Raw genomic sequence first — 21,957 nt, 5'->3', positions numbered from 1 at the left:
GATTTAAAGTGACTTACAAGACTACATGAAATTCAAGATAGGATAAATTAAGTGTGGAGTGAAAAAAAGAAAGAAAACAAGTGTGGGATATAAAACAGAGCCAGGAATAAGAAAAAATAAATAAATAAACTCAGCAGTTTCAACTATAACTCTGGTGTATTATGGATTGAGGAGAGAGAAAATAGAGGGTTTCAGAAATCTTATGGTAGAGTTTCATGCAAACCAGTTGCCTCCCTTACCTTGGTGGCAGTCTGGAGTGAGGCGAGTATGCTGGATTGTGAATATTAAATATGCTTTAAATGTCACTTGTGTTTTGGTGAAAAAAAGTGAAGAACTGCTGCCCTTTTAACCCACACAGTAACTTATGTGAATATAAATGTGGCCCAAGTATTCAGAAAACAATTTGGTCTGTTAGTTCAGAAGAGAGACTAAAGAAACTTAGTTTTTTGGAAACAGCCAGGAGTGATCTACATAAGATCAAATATCTACGTATTAGAACAGACATGATTGTTTAAAATAAAATATATTTAGCAATTTTGTATAAATGTATAAATACTAGTCCTAGTATTTAAAAAAATAAATTGTAAATGGGATTGGCTGCTTTCCTTCTTTTCACGCTTTTAATCTAGCAGTAAATTTAACTTAAATTTCAACTTCTGTAACGTCAAAATTAACTGGATTGATCTAAGTGGTAAAAACAGTTGTTGGGTAGAAAGAAGGAAATCAGAGACAGGACTTTGTAATGTTCTTTGATCTTCAAATACCCACAAGACACCTACTATGTTGAAGACTCTGGACTCTGGACATTGTACTCAGTAACCTAGGCTTGTCTAAGTGAACTAGCTTAGAAACTCACTGCTGTCACACAGCAGTATTGAAAAAAGACAAGAGGGTAGCAGTTAAGATTTGCTAAGGATTTTCAGTGTTGTCTTCTGATATGAACATGATGACCCAGGGACAATCATTTGGTTCTTTTTTATTCATTGTTAAAAATAAGATCAATAAGCAATGATTCACCAGCGCCATGGTTGTGAAAATCGAGACCTGCGATGGGAAGCTGATATTTGAGTACTCTGATGTCCTGTCTAAGTCAACAGCTGTGGCAGCCCCTCCCCCACAAAATAAATATTTGTTTAGTTTTTGAATTTTTTTTTTTTTTTTTTGAGACAAGGTCCTGCTCTGTTGCCTAGGCTGGAGTACAGTGGCATGATCATAGCTCATTGCAACCTTGACTTCCTGGCTCAGGTGATCTTCCCACCCCAGCCTCCCAAGTAGCTAGGACTATAGGCATGTGCCACCTCACCTGGCTGATTTAATTTTTGATTTATATTATTTATAGAGATAGGGGTCTTGTTATGTTTCCCAGGTTTGTCTGGCACTCCTGGCCTCAAGCAGTCTCTCTGCCTTGGCTTCCCAAACTGCTGGGATTAGAGGTGTGAGCCACGACACCCAGCCTGATTTTATATTTATATCTTTTCTTTTTCTTATACTATTTATTTGCTTTATCCTAATGTATGTGTATATATGTATATATGTATATGTATCGGTATACATACGAAGGCATGTATACACATGCCCACATAAATTATAAGAAAACTAAATGTAGTTTAAGATTACTTTGATACTCTTCTTGTCTTAGAGGGTATCCCTCTAAAGATTAGCGTAAAAATACCATGTTTTGAAGTCACTTGAAATTCTTCATTTTTGTGTGGTTATGAAGCTAACTTGAAATATAACTAAAGTTTATTTTCTTTTGTTTGCTTTTAATTTTTTGGGATTGATTTGTAACTTAAATGTTCTTTAATTAAGTGGCACATTTACATGGTTTCAAAGTCAAAATTCCAAAACTAGGTACATTCGGAGAAGTCTAGCATTCTTCTGTCTCTATTTTTTCCCTCCTCCTAAAAGACCACTATTTTAATTTGTTTTCCATTTGTCTTTCACTACTTCTTTATGAAAGTATAAGCAAAAATACAAAGGTGTTTGTAGTACAGCCTTTCTTACATAAAGGTAGTATACTACAAATACTCCTATGTCTTTGCTTTTTTCATTTAACAAGGTGGACTGCAGATTACTCCATTCAAGCATGTAGACAAAACTTCTCTTCTTTCCACAGTTATGTAGTACTTGTTTGTGTGGATATACCATAGTTCCCTCCCTCCCCTTCTTTCCCCTCCCTCCCTCCCTCCTTTCCTTCCTTCCGAATGCCTTCTTGCCTTCCTGCCTTCCTTTCGTCCCTCCCTTTCTCCCTTCTTCTCTCTCTTTCTTCCTTCCTTTTCTCTCTTTTTTTTTTTTTTTACCAAAATTGCTGCAATTAATTGTCTTGGGCACATATCACTTTTTATTTTTATATTTGAGGTAGATTCCTAGAAACTGAATTGCTGGGTCAAAGTTTAAATACATACATATACATATACAATTCATATATATGTATTGCATATTTTCCCTCCATAGGGATATGTTTTAAATATCCACAAGCAAGGTATATGTGTATTTGTTTCTCTGCAGCCTTACTAATGAGTTTGTTACCAAAATTTTGATAATTGCTAATCTGAAAGGTGAGAAAGAATATCTCAATGTATTGTAATTTGCATTTCTTTTATTATGAATGAGGTTGGGAGGCTTTTCACATGGTTAAACGTCATTTACATAATTTTCCATGAATGAGAAATTGCATTCAACCTCAAATAGTATCTGTTGATCTCTTACTATGAAAGATGAGTGAAGATGAATATTTGTGGCTTTTCCATCTTTTTTTGCTGTGTAATTCCACAGCAAAGTGCTAGTCTGCCCACCATGTCCCCAAATGTGTTCTCAGTCCATGTGTACTGGATATTTCTAGTGTTACTAATGTTTTGTTGTTTGCTTCCATTTGTTTCTTGAATTCTAAATGGTTGGAGAGAAGCAGGAGGGTGGTGTTTTGAAGCCAGGGGAGAAAAGTCATCTGTTTCTTGTAGAGAGGATACTTAATATGTGGGATAAGAAACAGTTAAGTAAGATTAACAGGTATTTAGCCAGTGTTCCTGGAGAAACTTTAAGAAAATATTGACAAATAATGAACTTGGATGGTTGATTTAAAGATTCTGGCAGAGACTTTAAAAAGTTCTCTTCAAGGAGTATTACGGAATGGAAAACTAGGAGACAGAAGAAACTGAAATTCCCCAGTTACATACTATTTGTTTTCCCAAGTGTACTTATTGATTTATAGAAAAATGAATATAGTGTTTTCAAGGACTTTGGTTTCTTTTTCTTTATTCTGATAAGCAGACTTTTATTTATTTCTTGCTAAACAAAGAACACAGAAGAAATGGAAATTTTTTTGCTTCACATTGAGTTGTGAGAATTCTACTACCTTTACCATTCTCTTTTTGTTCTCTGCTTTTTAAAAATATCAGACCTTATGAGAATTCATATATAGTTGAACTGTTGATATTATGGAATGGGATAACCCATAGGCTCACTGGACTTGCAGCAACAGAAGCCCACTGTCACTTTCAAAGTGTATGTGAAGGGCACTTTACTTCTGCTCTGGTTGCTTAAACTTGATGCCTTTTCTAGCTGAAGGTTATGTTTGTTCTGATAATTCAGTGAAAGCTTCTCTGTTGTCTCATATATATCAGATTAGCCTTTTTTTTTGACTTCAATTTGACTAATTTAGTTCTATGGCTTTTAAAAAATATGTAGGTAACCTTCATGCATGCTGGTCTTATATAAGATGGGTCTCTGTTTTGGCATAATTTTTATATAGTACAAAATGTCCTTAATTTGAAGCCATTGCTACAGAAAGTAACTAACCATGAGGCATTTCTGTCCTTTCTCTGTAGCTGCAATTTTGAAAATATGTGTCATTATGAAATATAGGGTGAGCTTTTAGTGTGAAGTGACATTTTATAAAATAACTAAATGGTGTGCTGTCAGGGTCATGAAGTCATCTTGTGAAATTCTCATATACAATGTTACTTTTCAGGTAAGTCAGAAATTGAATTATGACTTTTTGCTTTTTTTTTTATTTTTTAAAGAGGAAGATTAGATTTGACCAGCCATTCATGATCAGAAGGCTATTATAAGATTATAATATTGTAAGATCTAAATATAAGTAGAATCTGCTGTTTTCCTTTGTTTTCATATTGGTTGAGGTGTTTTTTTTTTTTTTTTTAACCATTTTTGCAGCTTTCATTTTGGTTGTCTGTGTGAGGAAACATGTTTAATTTTGTTACTATGGCTAGAGTAAACAATTTTTTAAATTTAATTAACTTTGAATCTTCTCATAAGAAATTCATAAGACTCATAATATTGCAGGGATGGTCAATTTGATCATTTTTCAAAAAACATCAATAAGATGGCTATCTAAAAGTTTAATAAAGAGAATTTCAAATACTCAAATAAGCTTTATAAAGTTTGTATAAAAAATACAAAAATTAGATGAGTGTGGTGGGAGGCGCCTGTAATCCCAGCTACTTAGGAGGCTGAGGCAGGAGAATTGCTTAAACCCAGGAGGTAGAGGCTGCAGTGAGCCAAGATCGTGCTATTGCACTCCAGCCTGGGCGACAGAGTGAGACTCTGTCTCAAAAAAAAAAAAAGAAAAGTAGAGATAGGGTTTCACCATATTGGTCAGGCTGTTCTTGAACTCCTGATCTCAACATGTGAATGATATTTACCTTTTGTTCTAAAAAATAATGTTTTGTTCTATAGAAATTCAGAGATTTTGGAAGCTAAGGAAATAAAAAGTACAGGCTCTTGGGGTTCCCTATACTTAGTGCATCTAACAGTTGCAGCCTTAACTCTGGGGCATACCTTTTATGTACTACTCTGGAATTGATTTCAATTTCAAGATCCTTAAGGAGGCTGTTGTGCATTAGGAATGTGTTTGTTTTTTTAAAGAGTACTTTAGACATGTTGCATTTCTAATTAGTGTACATGTAGGAAATATGCCTTATTAATTTTGAAGTGATTTTGAAGTCAAGAAATCCAATAAAATGAGGTACCAGAGGGAAGCTTTGTTTTAAACTCTTTTATTATGAAACCAATGAATGAAAGTACTCTTGAATAGTAATTATGAGCTCTATAGATGAGGGAGAAGTTTAATCTGAATGTAGACAAGTAGATTCTGTTATTTCACTTAAAAGGAGATGATGATATCAGCTAACATTTGTTGAGCCCCTGCTAGGTATCAGAGATATGGGCTAAGTTATGGATTTTATATGGATTTTCTTATGTAATCTTTCAGATCCCTTTCAGGTGGGTACTCTTATTATTCTCATTTTATGGATTAGGAAACTGATGTTCAGGAAAGATCAGTAACTTATCTAAAGTCACCAGTGAGCAGTAAATAAAGCCTGGATTCTCACCCAGGCAGTCTAAAGCTGATGCTGTTAATCACCGAGGCCCAACAGTGGTGACAGTAAGAGAATTTAAGAACTCTTTAGCAGACAGTGGGCGTTGCTGAGTGAGGTAACAGGATGTCTCACATGGACTGCTCCATATTGTACTGCTGAGGGTCTGAGTGGAGACAAAATATAGCCTTCTCTCTGCTGAGCGAAGTGTGGGCCTTTCTGCTAACACTTGCAGAGGTGTGTCTACTCAGAAAATGACACAGTTTTCTAACCTATCTGTCCAGAAGGGGCATATTTTTCTAATTCACCCAAAGGCAATTCTCAATTTTACAGTCATACTCTGAATACTACTGCCTATATTTCCATTCACTTGCAATAGTTGACTTCAACCTACCTCTTTCTAGTCTACTTGCTTCCTTGGTGGTCTCATGATATCTACCTTTATGCTGACAACTTCGAAAGTTATATTTTCATTTCAGATTTCTCTTTCAAACCCTGCTCTTGAATATTCAGCTGCCTACTTTACATCTTCTCTTTGATGTTAATATGCACCTCAAATTTATCATGTCCCCAGCTGGACACTTCTTATTCCTGCTCCTCTTGCAGCCATTCCCATCTCAGTTAATGGCAACTTCATCCTTCCAGTTGCTCCAGACCAAAAAACCTAAAGATATCTTGAGTTCTGTCTATCTTATGTTTAATCTTTCCTGAATTTCTGTTGGCTCAATTGTCAAACTGTATCTACAGTCTGAACCCTGTGTCTACTTCTGCTACCACCAACCAGTTCTAAGCCATTATTTTATCTCATCTGGATTACTATGGGCACTCCTAATGCTGTCCCTACTTTTTCTTTTGCCCACCATACTTCATTCTGTTCACCAGAATGATTCTTTTAAAGAATAAAACAGTTGATGTTTTAGTGCCCAAACATCTGCAGTAGTTCCTCTGATCTGCAGCCCTCACTGCCTTTCTGACTTTCTCTCTTACTATGCTCTTTGTAGTTCACTCTGCCCTACTTACACTGGCCTCCTTGCCGTTCTGCTGCTGCTTTCCTGCCGTGGGCTTCTGCTGTGATGTTACATCTGCCTGCAGTGCTCTTCCCCTGACTGTCTGCTTGGCTAATTTTCTTGCCTCTTCAAGTCTTGCTCAAGTGTCCCCTTCTCAATGAGTCTAATCTTGACCTTATTTAATACTAAAATCTGCTCTGAACTTCTCTATTACCTACTCCTGCCTACTTTGTTCTATTTTTTCTTTTTGTAAAATAGCATGTGTTCTTTACTAATATACTAAATCATTTACTTTTTATTATCTTTATTGTTTATGGTCACACTTTCCTCATGATTGGCACAGAAGAGACAGTCAGTAAATATAAGTTGAAACAATGAATAAACGAATGATGCCCTGTAGTCTAGGGATGCCTCTGATCTCACATCATTTTGCTGTTACAGCCTGCCAAAAAGCTAGATGAAAGCGTTTATACAGATTATTGCCGTCTAAGTAAACACGTAAAAAATAATTGTAAAGTGTAGGAAGAGCATTTGAAAAGAATGAGACCCAGCTATTCCTTCATCACATATATCAGGCAGTTGCTTGATTTTGTTGATTCTCTGACAAACCTTAGATCCTTTTGTTTAATGTGTGAGTAGAAGGTGCAAACATACCAACAAATGATTGCACTGGAAACATGGAGGTGGGGCTTGGAAAACCAGTGTGTATAGAGAGTGTAGCGAAAGTTTTATATTATAGTTGTCTTCTTTTCATTTTATTTCACTTTAGTCAAGACTGAGCTGTATAAAATCAGCTATGATAATATTGTACAGCAAACTTCTCTTGCCCCCTTTTCCTTTACTTAAATCTTCTTGTGATGGTCTACATTTTTTTTACAGTTAACATTTGATTTCAATCCTTCACATTATTCCTGACTACATTACTGTATACTAATCTTTCTGAGGCATGGTGATGGGGGAGAGCGAGGCCTATAAAGTTCAGTTATGCACTCAAGATAAATTCTTTTTTTTTTTTTTTTTTTTTGAGATGGAGTCTCTCTGTCTCAGGATCTTGCTATCTTGGTTCACTGCAGCCTCTGCCTCCTGGTTTCCAGTGATTCTCCTGTCTCATCCTCATGAGTAGCTGGGATTACAGGTGTGTGTCAAGGCAGGCAGATCACGAGGTCAGGAGATCAAGACCATCCTGGCCAACATGGAGAAACCCTGTCTCTACGAAAATACAAAAAATTAGATGGGCGTAGTGGTGCATGCCTGTAGTCCCAGCTACTCGGGAGGCTGAGACAGGGGAATCACTTGAACCGGGGAGGCAGAGATTGCGGTGAGCCAACATTGCGCCACTGCACTCCAGCCTGGTGACAGAGTGAGACTCCATCTCACACACACACACACACACACAAAAACCCAAAAAACACCCCATGCCAACTTATGTAAAAGAATTATAGTTTTACTAAGAGGAGCCTGAGCTCTGGAGTGGGTAGTGAGGGGTCGTCGGGGGAGGATGGTTATGTGTGATTGTAGGGAGAAGTAGGTGCCAAACATTTTCTCTTGAATATTTGTGAGGTAATGGCCACCTTTAGGCAAATTTTGGAAATGAGTAAATTTTTCCACTGGCCTCTCTGCGCATTTCTCTGATCTTCTATCATCCCTCTCCTTTGCTGCCGGGGCATGATGAAAACACAACGTGGTTCATGCTGTAATAGAGATGTGCACAGGGTGTCAGATGGCGAGCAGTGAGCTGGTTCATACTAATGTGTGACTGAATGTGTGCACCCCATCACCTCTCAAGAGTTAACTGCATTTAGAAATGAAATGTGTGTGAATTAAAAATTGATGTAAATTGATATAAGTTCAGTTTCAAGCAGGGAGTAAAGTGGAATGAAGAAAATTGAGGGATTATAGACAAAGATAGTTTGGGGGGAAGGGAAGCATCCACGTCAGTAGGCGTCTTGAGGTCTTTCTCTGGAGACATCTATCACCACTGTCAAGAGATTTGTTCTTCTCCCTTTGATTCTGAAAACTGGCATTTCGTTCTATAGTCTCTCTTCAAACTGTACTTTTCTCTCTCCAAACCAAACACTTTATTTATAAAGTGTGCTTTTTACTTTATAAAACCATCTCTTTTGGGTAAAAGTTTAAAAGTGGCAGGTTTCAAGTCAGAGCGTCTAGTGGCATAGTGAGCTTCTTATCATTTCCATTCTTCCAAGCTCAGTATATTGGTGAAATGAAGGTTGTTGAAGAAAGTGTTCTTGAATTGTTTGGGAGGTACCCCCTAACTCTTAAGATTTTATAGATTATAAAATGCAAATGCCAGTCATGGGCGGTGGCTGACTCCTGTAATCCCAGCACTCTGGGAGACCGAGGTAGGCGGATCACCTGAGGTCGGGAGTTTGAGACCAACCTGACTAACATGGAGAAACCATGTCTCTCCTAAAAATACAAAATTAGCCAGGTGTGGTGGCGCATGCCTGTAATCCCAGCTACTCAGAAGGCAGAAGCAGGAGAATTGCTTGAACCCGGGAGGCAGGGGTTGTGGTGAGCTGAGATCACGCCATTGCACTCCAGCCTGGGTAACAAGAACAAAACTCCATCTCAAAAAACAAAGTAAATAAAATGCAAATGCCTTGGAATGTAATACTTACAACCTAGTAGGATTTTTGTTTTGGATTTGCATTGTGGTGTTACTGTACCTACAATCTGTCAGACTTTGACTTTGCTTCAATTTCATTTGCAAAATTATACAGTTTTCTGCCTATGATAGCCCTTATTTCCAATCAGTTGGGAATACTGACCAGGACATACAGAAGAGCAGGAAGATTTTTAAAATAAGAAATAGCATTTATTTAAAGACTAATAATTATATGAAGCCAAGTTATTTAAGGACTTAGTTTTTAAAGTAATTTTTACCATGGAAAAATGAACTTTTGAAAACCTTAATTTGTGTTAAAGACATGAACACAGACTTAGAAGCTACTTTGGCTAAATTAGGTTGTCTTTTTATCTCTTGGCTAAAAAGCACTCCTTTTAGAAAGATGCTTCTAGGTTGAAAAATTCTTCTAGAAGGATTTACATATGATATGCATAATTTTTGCTCTCTTTAATTTTTGATTTTTCTTACTTTCAATTTCTGGTGGTCATATAGCTTTGGAAACCAATCGTGAATTTCACAGTGAAAGGGACATGTTTTTAAACACTGCAAAGGTTTACCTAGATTTTATATTTGTTCACAACACTCTCCTCTACTTTTGTCCTTGAGATGAAAGAACAAAGCAATGGCAGCAATCTTAACTTGATTTTTATGTCATAGAAGGGTAACAAGGAAATCCTTTGTGAGCACTTATTTGATAGAAGTCTAAGGATATACACTGAAGGATATAGCCTATTGCGTAGATTGGCTCTGGGCTGTGCAGAAAGGTCACCACGGGAAAAGGCTATCTGTCAACTTAGATTTGCCTGTGTTAGAAGGAATCCAAGTGGTAGGTGAAATGATTGAAAAACTAAAATCCAAACCAAAACATTTCAGTTCTAGAAATGCATTTGAAAGAAACCATTTGGCAATAGTGTTTGGAGCCTTTCTTGAAGCTCCTTTCTTGAAGCATGTCTCCTACATTGCAGATGAATTGCTGAGAAAAGAGACCATGTTTCTACTTTTAGAAGGAAAATAAAATCAATGCAAAGGAAAGAGAAGCAAAGCAGAAAAGGGCTAAATTGTGGGGCTTTGTGACTTTATATGTTGATGTATCATTTGCTAATAACAGTAATTTGAAACTTTCATTTGAAAAGAAATTCAAGTAATATATTTTCACTTAATAGAATTTGAATAATTATTTTTTCAAGTAAAGAAATTGTAGCCACCTTGTAAGTGGCTTATGATAGAGTTAAGCACAGACTAGGAACAAGGACATGCTTGGCAGGCTTGAAGGGGCAGATGGGGCCCTTGGCAGGTCATTTGGGTTATTTTCATTAGGAGAAAGAGAACTATCTAGGAATGTGCTAGATTTCAGGAAGTGTGCCCTCTCTTTGCAATCAACGATGCCACTGGGTTTCATATAAATTCTTAACACTTTACTGTAGTTTTCAGTAGATGAATAAATAATATGTTATAGCTATTTGAAAACATGGCTAGAGTTTTTGAATGTTAATCCAAATATGATATGCCACATATAATCATTTGATATATATGTATATAGTTAGGCAAAAATCTCACTGAATTGATTTTTAAGGATAATATTAATGCCTTAAAGAATGGCTTGCATTTTTTTCTTCTTCTTTTGTCTTGCCCAAATATCAAATGCCTTCTCCAGGGCTTCTTTTAACAGCAACTGTGCAATTTATATTAATTTCTTTCTGGTCCAAGAAGGTAGATTGCCCTTAACCGTCTCCAATCAAAACCCTCAAATAAACAATCTTCAAATCAAGTAAAGATGTATCTTTACTTGTTCCCATGTCTTTCAAAGTTTTACTTCTTCCTTGTCTAAGTCATCATTAACAAGAAGAATCAAAATATGGGCATAGGCTGCCTCAATGCTGTGATTTCACAGAAGTCAAAGGCCTTGGATGCTGTAAGATATGTCTCATCATTCTGATCACTTAAGACTACTGATCAAATGCAAACCCACCTCGGATGAGTTAGCAATTTAGTCATGAACATACTGGTGCAGATTAATTTGTTAAAGGACCTAAGCCCAGACAGCATGACCTCAGAGAACAGTCGGTGAATATCTTCTTTCTCTGAAGGTAGATTTTGTACCCTGGTCCTCTGAGGGCTACAACTGATATCAAGAAGAGGTGCTGAATACACGTTTTACCTACTCCATGATTTTCATGAGTGCTCTTCTTTAGAAAACATTTTTTTTTATTAATAAGCATCTTTTTGTGTTTGTACACAGGCAGCATGTCAGCTGAAACACCAGTCACTCTGAATATTGATCCCCAGGATCTGCAGGTCCAAACATTCACCGTAGAGAAGCTGCTGGAGCCTCTTATAATCCAGGTATTAATACCATGGAAATTATGACATATAGTAACTGCAGAAGAATTAAAAATGTGGGAAAAATGAATGAGGAAATAAAAGATTTGATTTTTATATATGAATATGTCATCTAAAATTATCCTTTATTTAAAGAGTTGTTAAGATGTGAAAAAGTGTGTATTTGGTAATAATAAAATTCTTAAAGTTTTTCCCCACATTATCTTTTAGCACTAATAGCAGTTGCGCGCGCGCGCGCGCACACACACACACACACACACACACACACACACACACAATTTTCAGAGTACCTTTATATAAATTATTTCTTTGATAATCATGAAAACTGAATGAGGCAGGTAGGATGGTTAAAACCGTCTTTATTATATAGATGACGAAACTGAGACCTAGAGAATTTCACTAACTTGCCTCAGGAACATGGCATCTTATTTGTCAAATAGGAAAGTATTTTTAAAATGTGAAAATGTATGAGCCAAGCAGCTATTTATAGGAATTCTGTGACAAAGTCTTTCATAAGGTGAAAAATCCTTTGATGATATACATAATGATTCTGACTTTTTTTTATTATGTAAGTCCAGATTTTATGTATTGGACTTTTTAAAGGCAGAGCTTAAATAAATTTATGCAGTGGTATAGATTTAAATTTTTGTCCTTAACCCACAATTTATGAGGGAACTTCCCTTTAGGCCGACCTTACATTATGCCTCCTAACATAAGATGCGAGTCCCTTTTTCCAGGGACTCAAAGAACCCGAAGGTTACTTGGGTGAATAACTATGCTGATCTTTCCTCAGATCATGTAAATATGTTCTGCTTATCTTTTTTGTGAGATGGATGTGGGGAGGGGAGTAGCTATGAGAATAGACTTTGTACATATTTTTACTTAGTACAAGTCGATAATCTGCTATGGGAAAGACAATTCAAAACATGTGCCTCCCTGATGATATCTTAATAGTTAACTTTGGCAGTCTTAACAACACTAATGTCTGGTGTGAAATTTATACTAGATAACTGTGGAGACTTCATTAAAGTCCGTCTTAGCCACCCACTAAACAGTTTTATGTTAAAAAGAAAAAAGGCTGGGTGCAATGGCACATGCCTATAATCCCAGCACTTTCAGAAGGCTGAGGCAGGAGGATCGCTTGAGCCCATGAGTTCAAGACCAGCCTGGGCAACACAGCGAGACCTTGTCTAAAAAAAAGAAAAAAAAAAAGAAAAAAAACTCATTTGTTTTTCTGAGTAAGTTCACAAAAAAATTGGAATGCCAAAAAAGTTACAAAAAATAGAATAAAAACACTCATAATTTTCTGAAGAGATAAACATTAATATTTTGGTGCATTTACTTCTAGCACATCAAAATTATGGGTGATTTTTATCATCTTTGTACTTTGTAATATTAAAAAATATATCTTCTTTATATATATCCTTACATGTATATATGTTATACATACATGAAGAATATATATATATATATATATACACACACACACACACATATATGTGTGTGTGTGTAACAAGTGGAGATAGTCCTATATATATAGGCTTTAATTCCATTTTTCCATTTAAAATGATATTTTAATAATTTCCCTATTTTTTTGTAAGTATGATTTAATAAAACTGCTATTTACTTATACATTATATGGCTGCACTATAATTTTTTAAAGTAGCCTCGCATTTTTGGACATTTGTGTGTTTCTATTTTTTTCCTATTATAAATATTACTGTGCTGAACATCATTGTACGTACATTTTTGTCATGTACAATTTATATTATTTCACTAGAATTAGTTACAAATGTAAAAGTTAATGGCCAAGATATGAGTATTTTTATACTTTTTCATACATATCACTAATTTTTTGGGGACAGTTTTAAATGAGTTCTCACAAGTCATTTAAGGTTTTGTTTCTATGCAATTATAAGGAATGGGAATAGGGAAATGACCTTCATTTTGGAGATGGCTGGTGAAAACAAGTACATTAATGCTAGTGTATACCCTTATTTGCTCTATAACAATGGAAAATTAGAGTTGGTCACTTAAAACTTGCTAATCACAAAGGTTGCTGAAATATTGCTTAAAAACAGAGAGAGTATCACAGGGAAACTATTTTTTATATTCCAACCGAAACTAATAGATATTTTTCTTTAGTCAAGTACATTGCTAAAGAAGTTAATATAAAGTATTCTAAGTAAATTTACATTAAAGGGTAATGCTAGTCCAGTGTGTGTGTGTGTTTGTGTGTCTGTGTGTGTGTTTTATGGCATGTTCTAAACTGATTATAACCATCTATAAACATTTATTGAGCCCACCTATAAAATTAGAAAGATGAAAATGACCTGAATAATCTTGTTTGATTGGAAAGAAATGTGTCTCTTTAAAAAAGTGTGATTATGTTAATTTTAGAGGACTTTTGATGTTCCCGGATTCAAACTTTTCATGACCCACAAGTAGGGAAGACATTGAAAGGGAACTCATTACCTTTTACATACCAGACAGTTCTCAGTTACATGTAAATATAATTGCTAATTTTGTCTTCCTTAAGATTGTTGTCAATGTTTTCGAAATATTCACTGATTTCTTAAAAGTGCTTTGGTATACAACATCAATGTCTCAGTTACAAAAAATGATTTCGAGGTCTTAGCAATACTCAAGTCATATTAAATTCAAATAATAATTTATATACTATCAACTATGTACAATAACTATCTCATAAAGCAGAATTCCATTTAACAAAATTATTTGTATACACTCTTGATTTTCATTATAATGGGATTCTCCTTATGAAAAACCAGTACATTTCAAAGTCAAAGAGTTATATTTTAAAATAACTGATCTTTTGGATGTGATGTTCAGCCTTCTTGTACCTGTCACTTTGATCATGTATTACCCACCAACACAAAATATCTCGTTAAATTATATTAAAGGTATTTCTTTCTAGGATAACATCATGTTAAGTGTCTCATCACATTCTTGTTTGTTTTTCGAAGAGTGTTTATTTTTATTTTTTTAGATAAGAATAAGCTATTTATTTGAAAAGACTAAGTAGACCTCAATATTTTTTTGTTATCAACTTTTATTTTAAATTCAGGAGTACATGTGCAGGATGTGCAGGTTTGTTACTTAGGTAAACATGTGCCATGGTGGTTTGTTGCACAGATCATTTCATCACCTAGGTATTAAGCCCAGCATCCATTAGCTATTCTTCCTGATGCTCTCCCTCCTTCCATGGCCACTGACAGGCCTCAGTGTGTTCTCTCCATGAGTCTGTGTGTTCTCATCATTCAGCTCTCACTTATAAGTCAGAACATGTGGTGTTTGGTTTTCTGTTCCTGCATTAGTTTGCTGAGGATAATGACTTCCAACTCCATCCCTGTCCCTGCAAAGGACATGATCTTGTTCCCCCTTTTTTTTTTTTTTGAGACAGAGTCTTGCTCTGTCGCCAGGTGCCAGGCTGGAGTGCAGTGGTGCGATCTTGGCTCACTGCAGCCTCTGCCTCCCAGGTTCAAGCTATTCCTCTTCCCCAGCCTCCCGAGTAGCTGGGACTACAGGCGTGCGCCATCACATCCAGCTAATTTTTGTATTTTTTTTTAGTAGAGATGGGGTTTCACCATGTTGGCCAGGATGGTCTCGATCTCTTGACCTCGTGATCTGCCCACCTCGGCCTTCCAAAGTGCTGGGATTACAGGCATGAGCCACTATGCCCGTCGGATCTTGTTCCTTTTTATGACTGCATAGTATTCCATGGTATATTTGTACCACATTTTCTTTATCCAGTCTGTCACCGATGGACGTTTAGGTTGATTCCATGCTTTTGCTATTGTGAATAGTGCTGCAACGAACATACACGTGCATGTATCTTTATAATAGAATGATATATATTACTTTGGGTACATCCCAGTAATGGGATTGCTGAGTCAAATGGTATTTCTGCATCTAGGTCTTTGAGGAATCACCACGCTGTCTTCCACAATGGTTGAACTAATGTACAAACCCACCAACAATGGAAAAGCATTCCTTTTTCTCTGCAACCTTGTCAGCATCTGTTGTTTTTTTGGCTTTTTAATAATAGCCGTTCTGATCACATGAGATGGTATCTCACTGTCATTTTGATTTGCATTTCTCCGGTGATTACTGATGTTGAACTTTTTTAATGCTTATTGACCAAATGTGTGTCTTCTTTTGAGAAGTGTCTTTTTGTGTCTTTTGCCCACTTTTTAATGGTTTGTTTTTTCTTGTAAATTTGTTTGATTCCTTGTAGACTCTGGATATTAGACCTTTGTCAGATGGATAGATTGCAAAAATTTTCTTTGATTCTGTAGTTTGTCTGTTCACTCTGATAATAGTTACTTTTGCTGTGCAGAAGTTCTTTAGTTTAATTAGATCTCATTTGTCTATTTTTGCTTTTGTTGAAATTGGTTTTGGCATTTTCCTTGTGAAATTTTGCCTGTGCCTATGTCCTGAATGGTATCACCTCAGTTTTCTTCTAGGGTTTTTATAGTTTTGGGTTTTACATTTAAATCTTTAATCCATGTTGGGTTAATTTTTATATATGGTGTAAGGAAGGGGTCCAGTTTCAGTTTTCTGCATGTGGCTAGCCAGTTCTCCTAGCACCATTTATTAAGTATGAAATCTTTCCACCATTGCTTGTTTTTGTCAGGTTTGTCAGAGATCAGATGGCTGTAGGTTTGTGGTCTTATTTCCGAGTTCTCAATTCTGTTCCATTGGTCTATGTGTCTGTTTTTATACAAGTAGTATGCTGTTTTGGTTACTGTAGCTCTGTAGTATAGTTTGAATTTGGGTAGTGTGATGCCTCCAGCTTTGTTCTTTTTTGCTTAGAATTGTTTTGGCTATTTGGGCTGTTTTGGGTTCCATATAAATTTTAAAATAGTTTTTTTCCCCTAATTCTGTGAAGAATTCCAGTGGTAGTTTAATAGGAATAACACTGAACCTACAAATTACTTTGGGCATTATGGCCATTTTAATAATACTGATTCTTCCAATCCATGAGAATGGAATGTTTCTCCATTTGTTTGTGTCCTTTCTGATTTCTTTGAGCAGTGGTTTGTAGTTCTCCTTAAAGAGTGCTTTCACTTCCCTTGTTAGCTGTGTTCTTAGGTCTTTTATTCTTTTTGTAGCAATCATAATTGAGAGTTCATTCATGATTTGGCTCTCTGCTTGCCTGTTGTTGGTGTGTAGGTAATGCTAGCAATTTTTGCACAGTGATTTTGTATCCTGAGACTTTCTTGAAGTTGCTTATCAGCTTAAGAAGATTTTGGGCTAAGACAATGGGCTTTTTCTAGATATAGGATCATGTCATCTGCAAACAAAGATGATTTGACTTTCTCTCTTCCTTTTTGAATGCTCTTTATTTCTTTCTCTTGGCCTTATTGTCCTGGCCAGAACTTCCAATACTATGTTGAATGGGAATGGTGAGAGAGGGCATCCTTATCTTGTGTCTTTTCAAGGGGAGTGCTTCCACCGTTTGCCCATTTAGTATGATATTGGCTATGTGTTTGTAATAGATGTTTCTTATTTTTTTGAGATATGTTTCTTCAATACCTAGTTTATTGATAGTTGTTAACATGAAGGGATGTTTAATTTTATTGAAGGCCTTTTCCACATCTATTGAGATAATCATGTAGTTTTGGTCTTTAGTTCTGTTTATGTGATGAATCACATTTGTTGATTTGCATATGTTGAACCAACCTTGTATCCCAGAGATGAAGACAACTTGGTCATGGTGGATAATTTTTTTTCTGTGCTATTGGATTCAGTTTGCCAGTATTTTATTGAAGATATTTGCATTGACGTTCATTAATGATATTGGCCTGAAGATTTATTTATTTTTGTTGTAACTCTGCCAGATTTTGGTATCAGGATGATGCTGGCTTCATAGAATGAATGAAAGAGGAGTCCCTTCTTTTTAACTTTTTGGAATAGTTTCAGTAGAAATGATACCAGCTCTTCTTTGTATCTTTGGTAGAATTCAGCTATAAATCCTCTGATCCTGGGCTTTTTTTGGTTGGTAGGCTATTTATTGCTGCCTCAATTTCAAAACTCTTTATTGGTCTATTCAGGCAGGCATTCAGTTTTTTCCTGGTTCAGTCTTGGGAATGTGTATGTGTCCAGGAATTTATCTGTTTCTTCTAGATTTTCTAGTTTATGTGCATAGAGGTATTTATAGTATTCTCTGATGGTTGTTTGTATGGTGATATCCAGCTTATCATTTCTAATTGTGTTTATTTGATTTTTCTCTCTTTTCTTCTTTATTAGTCTAGCTAGTGATCTATTTTATTAACTTTTTCAAAAAACACCTCCTGGATTCATTGAGTTTTTGAAGTGTTTTTTGTGTCTCTATCTCCTTCAGTTAAACTCTGATTTTGGTTATTTCTTGTCTTCTGCTAGCTTTCAGGTTTGTTTGCTCTTGGTTCTCTAGTTCGTTTAGTTGAGATATTAGTTTGTTAACTTGAGATCTTTCAAGCTTTTTGATGTGGGCATTTAGTGCTATAAATTTCCTTCCTAATGCTACTTTAGCTGTGTCCCAGAGATTCTGGTAAGTGGTCTTTTTGTTCCCATTAGTTTCAAAGAATTCTTGATTTTTGCCTTAATTTCATTATTTACCCAAGAATCATTCAGAAGCAAGTTGGTCAATTTCCATACAGTTGTGTGGTTTTGAGTGAATTTCTTAATCTTGAGTTCTAATTTGTTTGTGCTGGATCTGAGAGACTGTATTATTTCAGTTCCTTTGCTTTTGCAGAGGGGTATTTTACTTCTGATTATGTAATCAATTTTGGAGTACATACCATGTGATGAATGAGAATATATATTCTGTTGTTTTTGGGTGGAGAGTTCTGTAGATATCTATTAGGTCTACTTGATCCAGAGCTGAGTTCAGGTCCTGAATATCTTTGTTAATTTTCTATCTTGAGGATCTGTCTAACATTGTCAGTGGGGTGTTTAAATTTTCCAATCTAAGCCTCTTTGTAGGTTTCTAAGAACTTGCTTTATGTATCTGGGTGCTTCTGGATTGGGTACATGCATATAAGTTAGCTATTCTTTTTGATTGGAATCCTTTACATTATGTAATGCCCTTCTTTGTCTTTTTTGACCTTTGTATTTTAAAGTCTATTTTGTCAGAAAATAGGATTGCAACCTCTGGTTTTCTTTTCTGTTTTCCATTTGCTTGGTAAATTTCCCAGTGTCCCTTTAAGTTGAGCCTATGTGTGTCTTTGCATATGAGATAGGTCTCTTGAAGACAGCACTCTGATGGGTCTTGCCTCTTTATCCAGCTTGTCATTCTGTGTTTTTAAATTGGAACATTTACCTCACTTACATTTAAGTTTAATGTTATGTATGAATTTGATCCTGTCATCATGATGCTAGCTGGTTATTTTGCAGACTTGTTTATGTGGTTGCTTCATAGTGTCACTGGTCTGTGTACTTCAGTGTGTTTTTTCGTGGCTGATAATGCTTTTTCTTTTCCATATTTAGTGCTTCCTTTAGGAGCACTTACAAGGCAGGCCTGATGGTGACCAATTCCCTCAGCATTTGCCTGACTGAAAAGGATTTTATTTCTCCTTTGTGTATGAAGCTTAGTTTGGCCAGATATGAAATTCTGGGTTGGAAACTCTTTTATCTTTTTTTATTATACTTTAAGTTCTGGGGTACATGTACAGATCTTACAGGATTGTTACATAGGTATACACACGCCATGGTGGTTTGCTCGCTCCATCCCCCGTCACCTACATTAGGTATTTTTCCTAATATAATCTCCCCACTGCCTGCTATTCCTCCCTTAGCCTCCCACCCCACAACAGACCCCAGTGTGTTCTCACTGATGTTCTCCTCCCTGTGTTCATGTGTTCTCATTGTTCAGCACCCACTTATGAGTGAGAACATGCAGTGTTTGGTTTTCTGTTCTTTTATCAGTTTACTGAGAATGATGGTTTCCAGATTCATCCATATCCCTGCAAAGGACATGAACTCATCCTTTTTTATGGCTGCATGGTATTCCATGGTATATATGTGCCACATTTTCTTTATCCAGTCTATCATTGATGGGCATTTCGGTTGGTTCCAAGTCTTTGCTATTGTGAACAGTGCTGCAATGAACATACATGTGCATGTGTCTTTATGGTAGAATGATTTATAATCCTTTGTGTATATAACCCAGTAACGGGATTGCTAGATCAAATGGTATTTCTATTTCTAGATCCTTGATGAATCATCACACTCTCTTCCACAATGGTTGAGCTAATTTACACTCCCAACAGTGTAAAAGAATTCCTGTCTCTCCACATCCTCTCCAACATCTGTTGTCTCCAGATTTTTTAACGATCGCCATTCTAACTGGCGTGAGATGGTATCTCAATGTGGTTTTGATTTGCATTTCTCTAATGACCAGTGATGATGAGCATTTTTTCATATGTTTGTTGGCTGCATAAATGTCTTCTTTTGAAAAGTGTCTGTTCATATCCTTCACCCACTTTATATGGGGTTGTTTGTTTTTTTCTTATAAATTTGTTTTAGTTCTTTGTAGATTCTGGATATTGGCTCTTTGTCAGATGGGTAGCTTGCAAAAATTTTTTCCCACTCTGTTGGTTGCTGGTTCACTCTAATGATAGTTTCTTTTGCTGTGCAGAAGCTCTTAAGTTTAGTTAGATCCCATTTGTCTATTTTGGCTTTTGTTACCATTGCTTTGGTGTTTTAGTCATGAAGTCCTTGCTTATGGCTGTGTCTGGTATGGTATTGCCTTGGTTTTCTTCTAGAGTTTCTATGGTGTTAGTACTCATGTTTAAATCTTTAATCCATCTAGAGTTAGTTTTTGTATAAGGTCTCAGGAAGGGGTCCAGTTTTAGCTTTCTGCACATGGCTAGCCAGTTTTCCCAACTCCATTTATTAAACAGGGAATCCTTTTCCCATTGCTTGTTTTTGTCAGGTTTGTCAAAGATCAGAAGGTTGTAGATGTATGGCATTACTTCCGAGGCCTCTGTTCTGTTCCATTGGTCTATATCTCTGTTTTGGTACTAGTACCATGCTGTTTTGGTTACTGTAGCCTTGTAGTAAAATTTGAAGTCAGGTAGTTGATGCCTCCAGCTTTGTTTTTTGTTTTTTTTTTTTTAACTTAGGATTTTCTTGGCTATGTGGGCTCTTTTTTCGTTCCATATGAAGTTTAAGGTGTTTTTTCCACTTCTGTGAAGAAGGTCAGTGGTACCTTGATGGGGACAGCATTGAATCTGTAAATTACTTGGGGCAGTATGGCCATTTTTACAGTATTTATTATTCCTAACCATGAGCATGGGATGTTTTTCCATCTGTTTTTGTCCTCTTTTATTTCCTTGAGCAGCGGTCTGTAGTTCTCCTTGAAGAGGTCCTTCATGTCCTTTGTTAGTTGTATTCCTAGGTATTTTATTCTCTTTGTAGCAATTGTGAATGGGAGTTCATTCATGATTTGGCTCTCTGTTTGTCTGTTATTGGTGTATAGGAATGCTTGTGATTTTTGCACATTAATTTTGTATCCTGAGACTTTGCTGAAGTTGCTTATCATCTTAAGGAGATTTTGGGCTGAGATGATGGGGTCTTCTAAATATACAATCATGTCATCTGCAAATAGAGACAATTTGACTTTCTCTTTTCCTAATTGGAAACCATTTATTTCTTTTTCTTGCCTAATTGCTCTGGCTAGAACTTCCAATGCTATGCCGAATAGGAATGGTGAGAGAGGGCACCCTTGTCTAGTGCCAGTTTTCAAAGTGAATGCTTCCAATTTTTGCTCATTCAGTATGATATTGGCTGTGGGTTTGTCATAAATAGCTTTTATTATTTTGAGATATGTTCCATTGATACCTAGTGTGTTGAGAATTTTTAGCATAAAGGGCTGTTGAATTTTGTCAAAGGTCTTCTCTGCATCTATTGAGATGATCATGTGGTTCTTGTCTTTGGTTCTGTTTATGTGATGGATTATGTTTATAGACTTGTGGATGTTGAACTAGCCTTGCATCCCTAGGATGAAGCCTACATGATTGTGATGGATAAGCTTTTTGATGTGCTATTGCATTTGGTTTGCCAGTATTTTATTGAAGATTTTTGCATCGATGTTCTTCATGGATATTGGCTGAAATTTTCTTTTTTAGTTGTGTCTCTGCCAGGTTTTGGTATCAGGATGATACTGGTCTCATAAAATGAGTTAGGGAGGATTCCCTCTTTTTGTATTGTTTGGAATGGTTCCAGAAGGAATGGTACCAGCTCCTCTTTGTATGTCTGGTAGAATTCGGCTGTGAACCAATCTGGATCTGGAGTTTTTTGGTTGGTAGGCTATTAATTGCTGCCTCAACTTCTGACCTTGTTACTGGTGTATTCAGGGATTTACCTTCTTCTTGGTTTAGTCTTGGGAGGGTATAAGTATCCAGGAATTTATCCATTTCTTCTAGATTTCTGGTTTATGTGTATAGAGTTGTTTGTAGTAATCTCTGATGGTAGTTTGTATTTCTTGGAATTGGTGGTGATATCTCCTTTATCATTTTTTATTACATCTACTTAATTCTTCTCTCTTTCATTTTTTATTAATCTGGCTACTGGTCTATCTGTTTTGTTGATCTTTTCAGAAAACCAGCTCCTGGATTTATTGATTTTT

The 21,957-nt window shown here is 36.1% G+C and overlaps 1 protein-coding gene and 1 long non-coding RNA gene across 5 annotated transcripts in view; both read left to right on the top strand.

Annotated features, from left to right (window-relative positions):
• Window positions 1-21,957, top strand: part of CTNNA3 (catenin alpha 3) — a 1,791,515-nt gene that overhangs the window by 60,252 nt on the left and 1,709,306 nt on the right. For 3 of the 4 annotated variants that reach the window (XM_032252666.1, XM_032252665.1, XM_032252664.1), the window contains exon 2: window positions 11,227-11,330. In XM_032252666.1, coding sequence (XP_032108557.1) covers window positions 11,232-11,330 — 99 coding nt within the window. In that variant the 5' untranslated portion in view covers window positions 11,227-11,231. Of the gene's footprint in view, window positions 1-11,226; window positions 11,331-21,957 lie in introns of those variants that run through there. The other variant, XM_032252667.1, reaches the window with a different exon arrangement.
• On the top strand, window positions 15,084-18,694 carry LOC116533041. The gene is made up of 3 exons (XR_004261054.1): window positions 15,084-15,097; window positions 17,484-17,488; window positions 18,536-18,694. It is a non-coding gene; the product is annotated as an uncharacterized LOC116533041 (long non-coding RNA).

This window comes from Sapajus apella, unplaced genomic scaffold (assembly GCF_009761245.1).
Source record: "Sapajus apella isolate SASKATOON/1434 unplaced genomic scaffold, GSC_monkey_1.0 scaffold78, whole genome shotgun sequence".
Classification (NCBI taxonomy): domain Eukaryota; kingdom Metazoa; phylum Chordata; class Mammalia; order Primates; family Cebidae; genus Sapajus; species Sapajus apella.
This window is presented reverse-complemented; position numbering and strand designations above follow the sequence as displayed.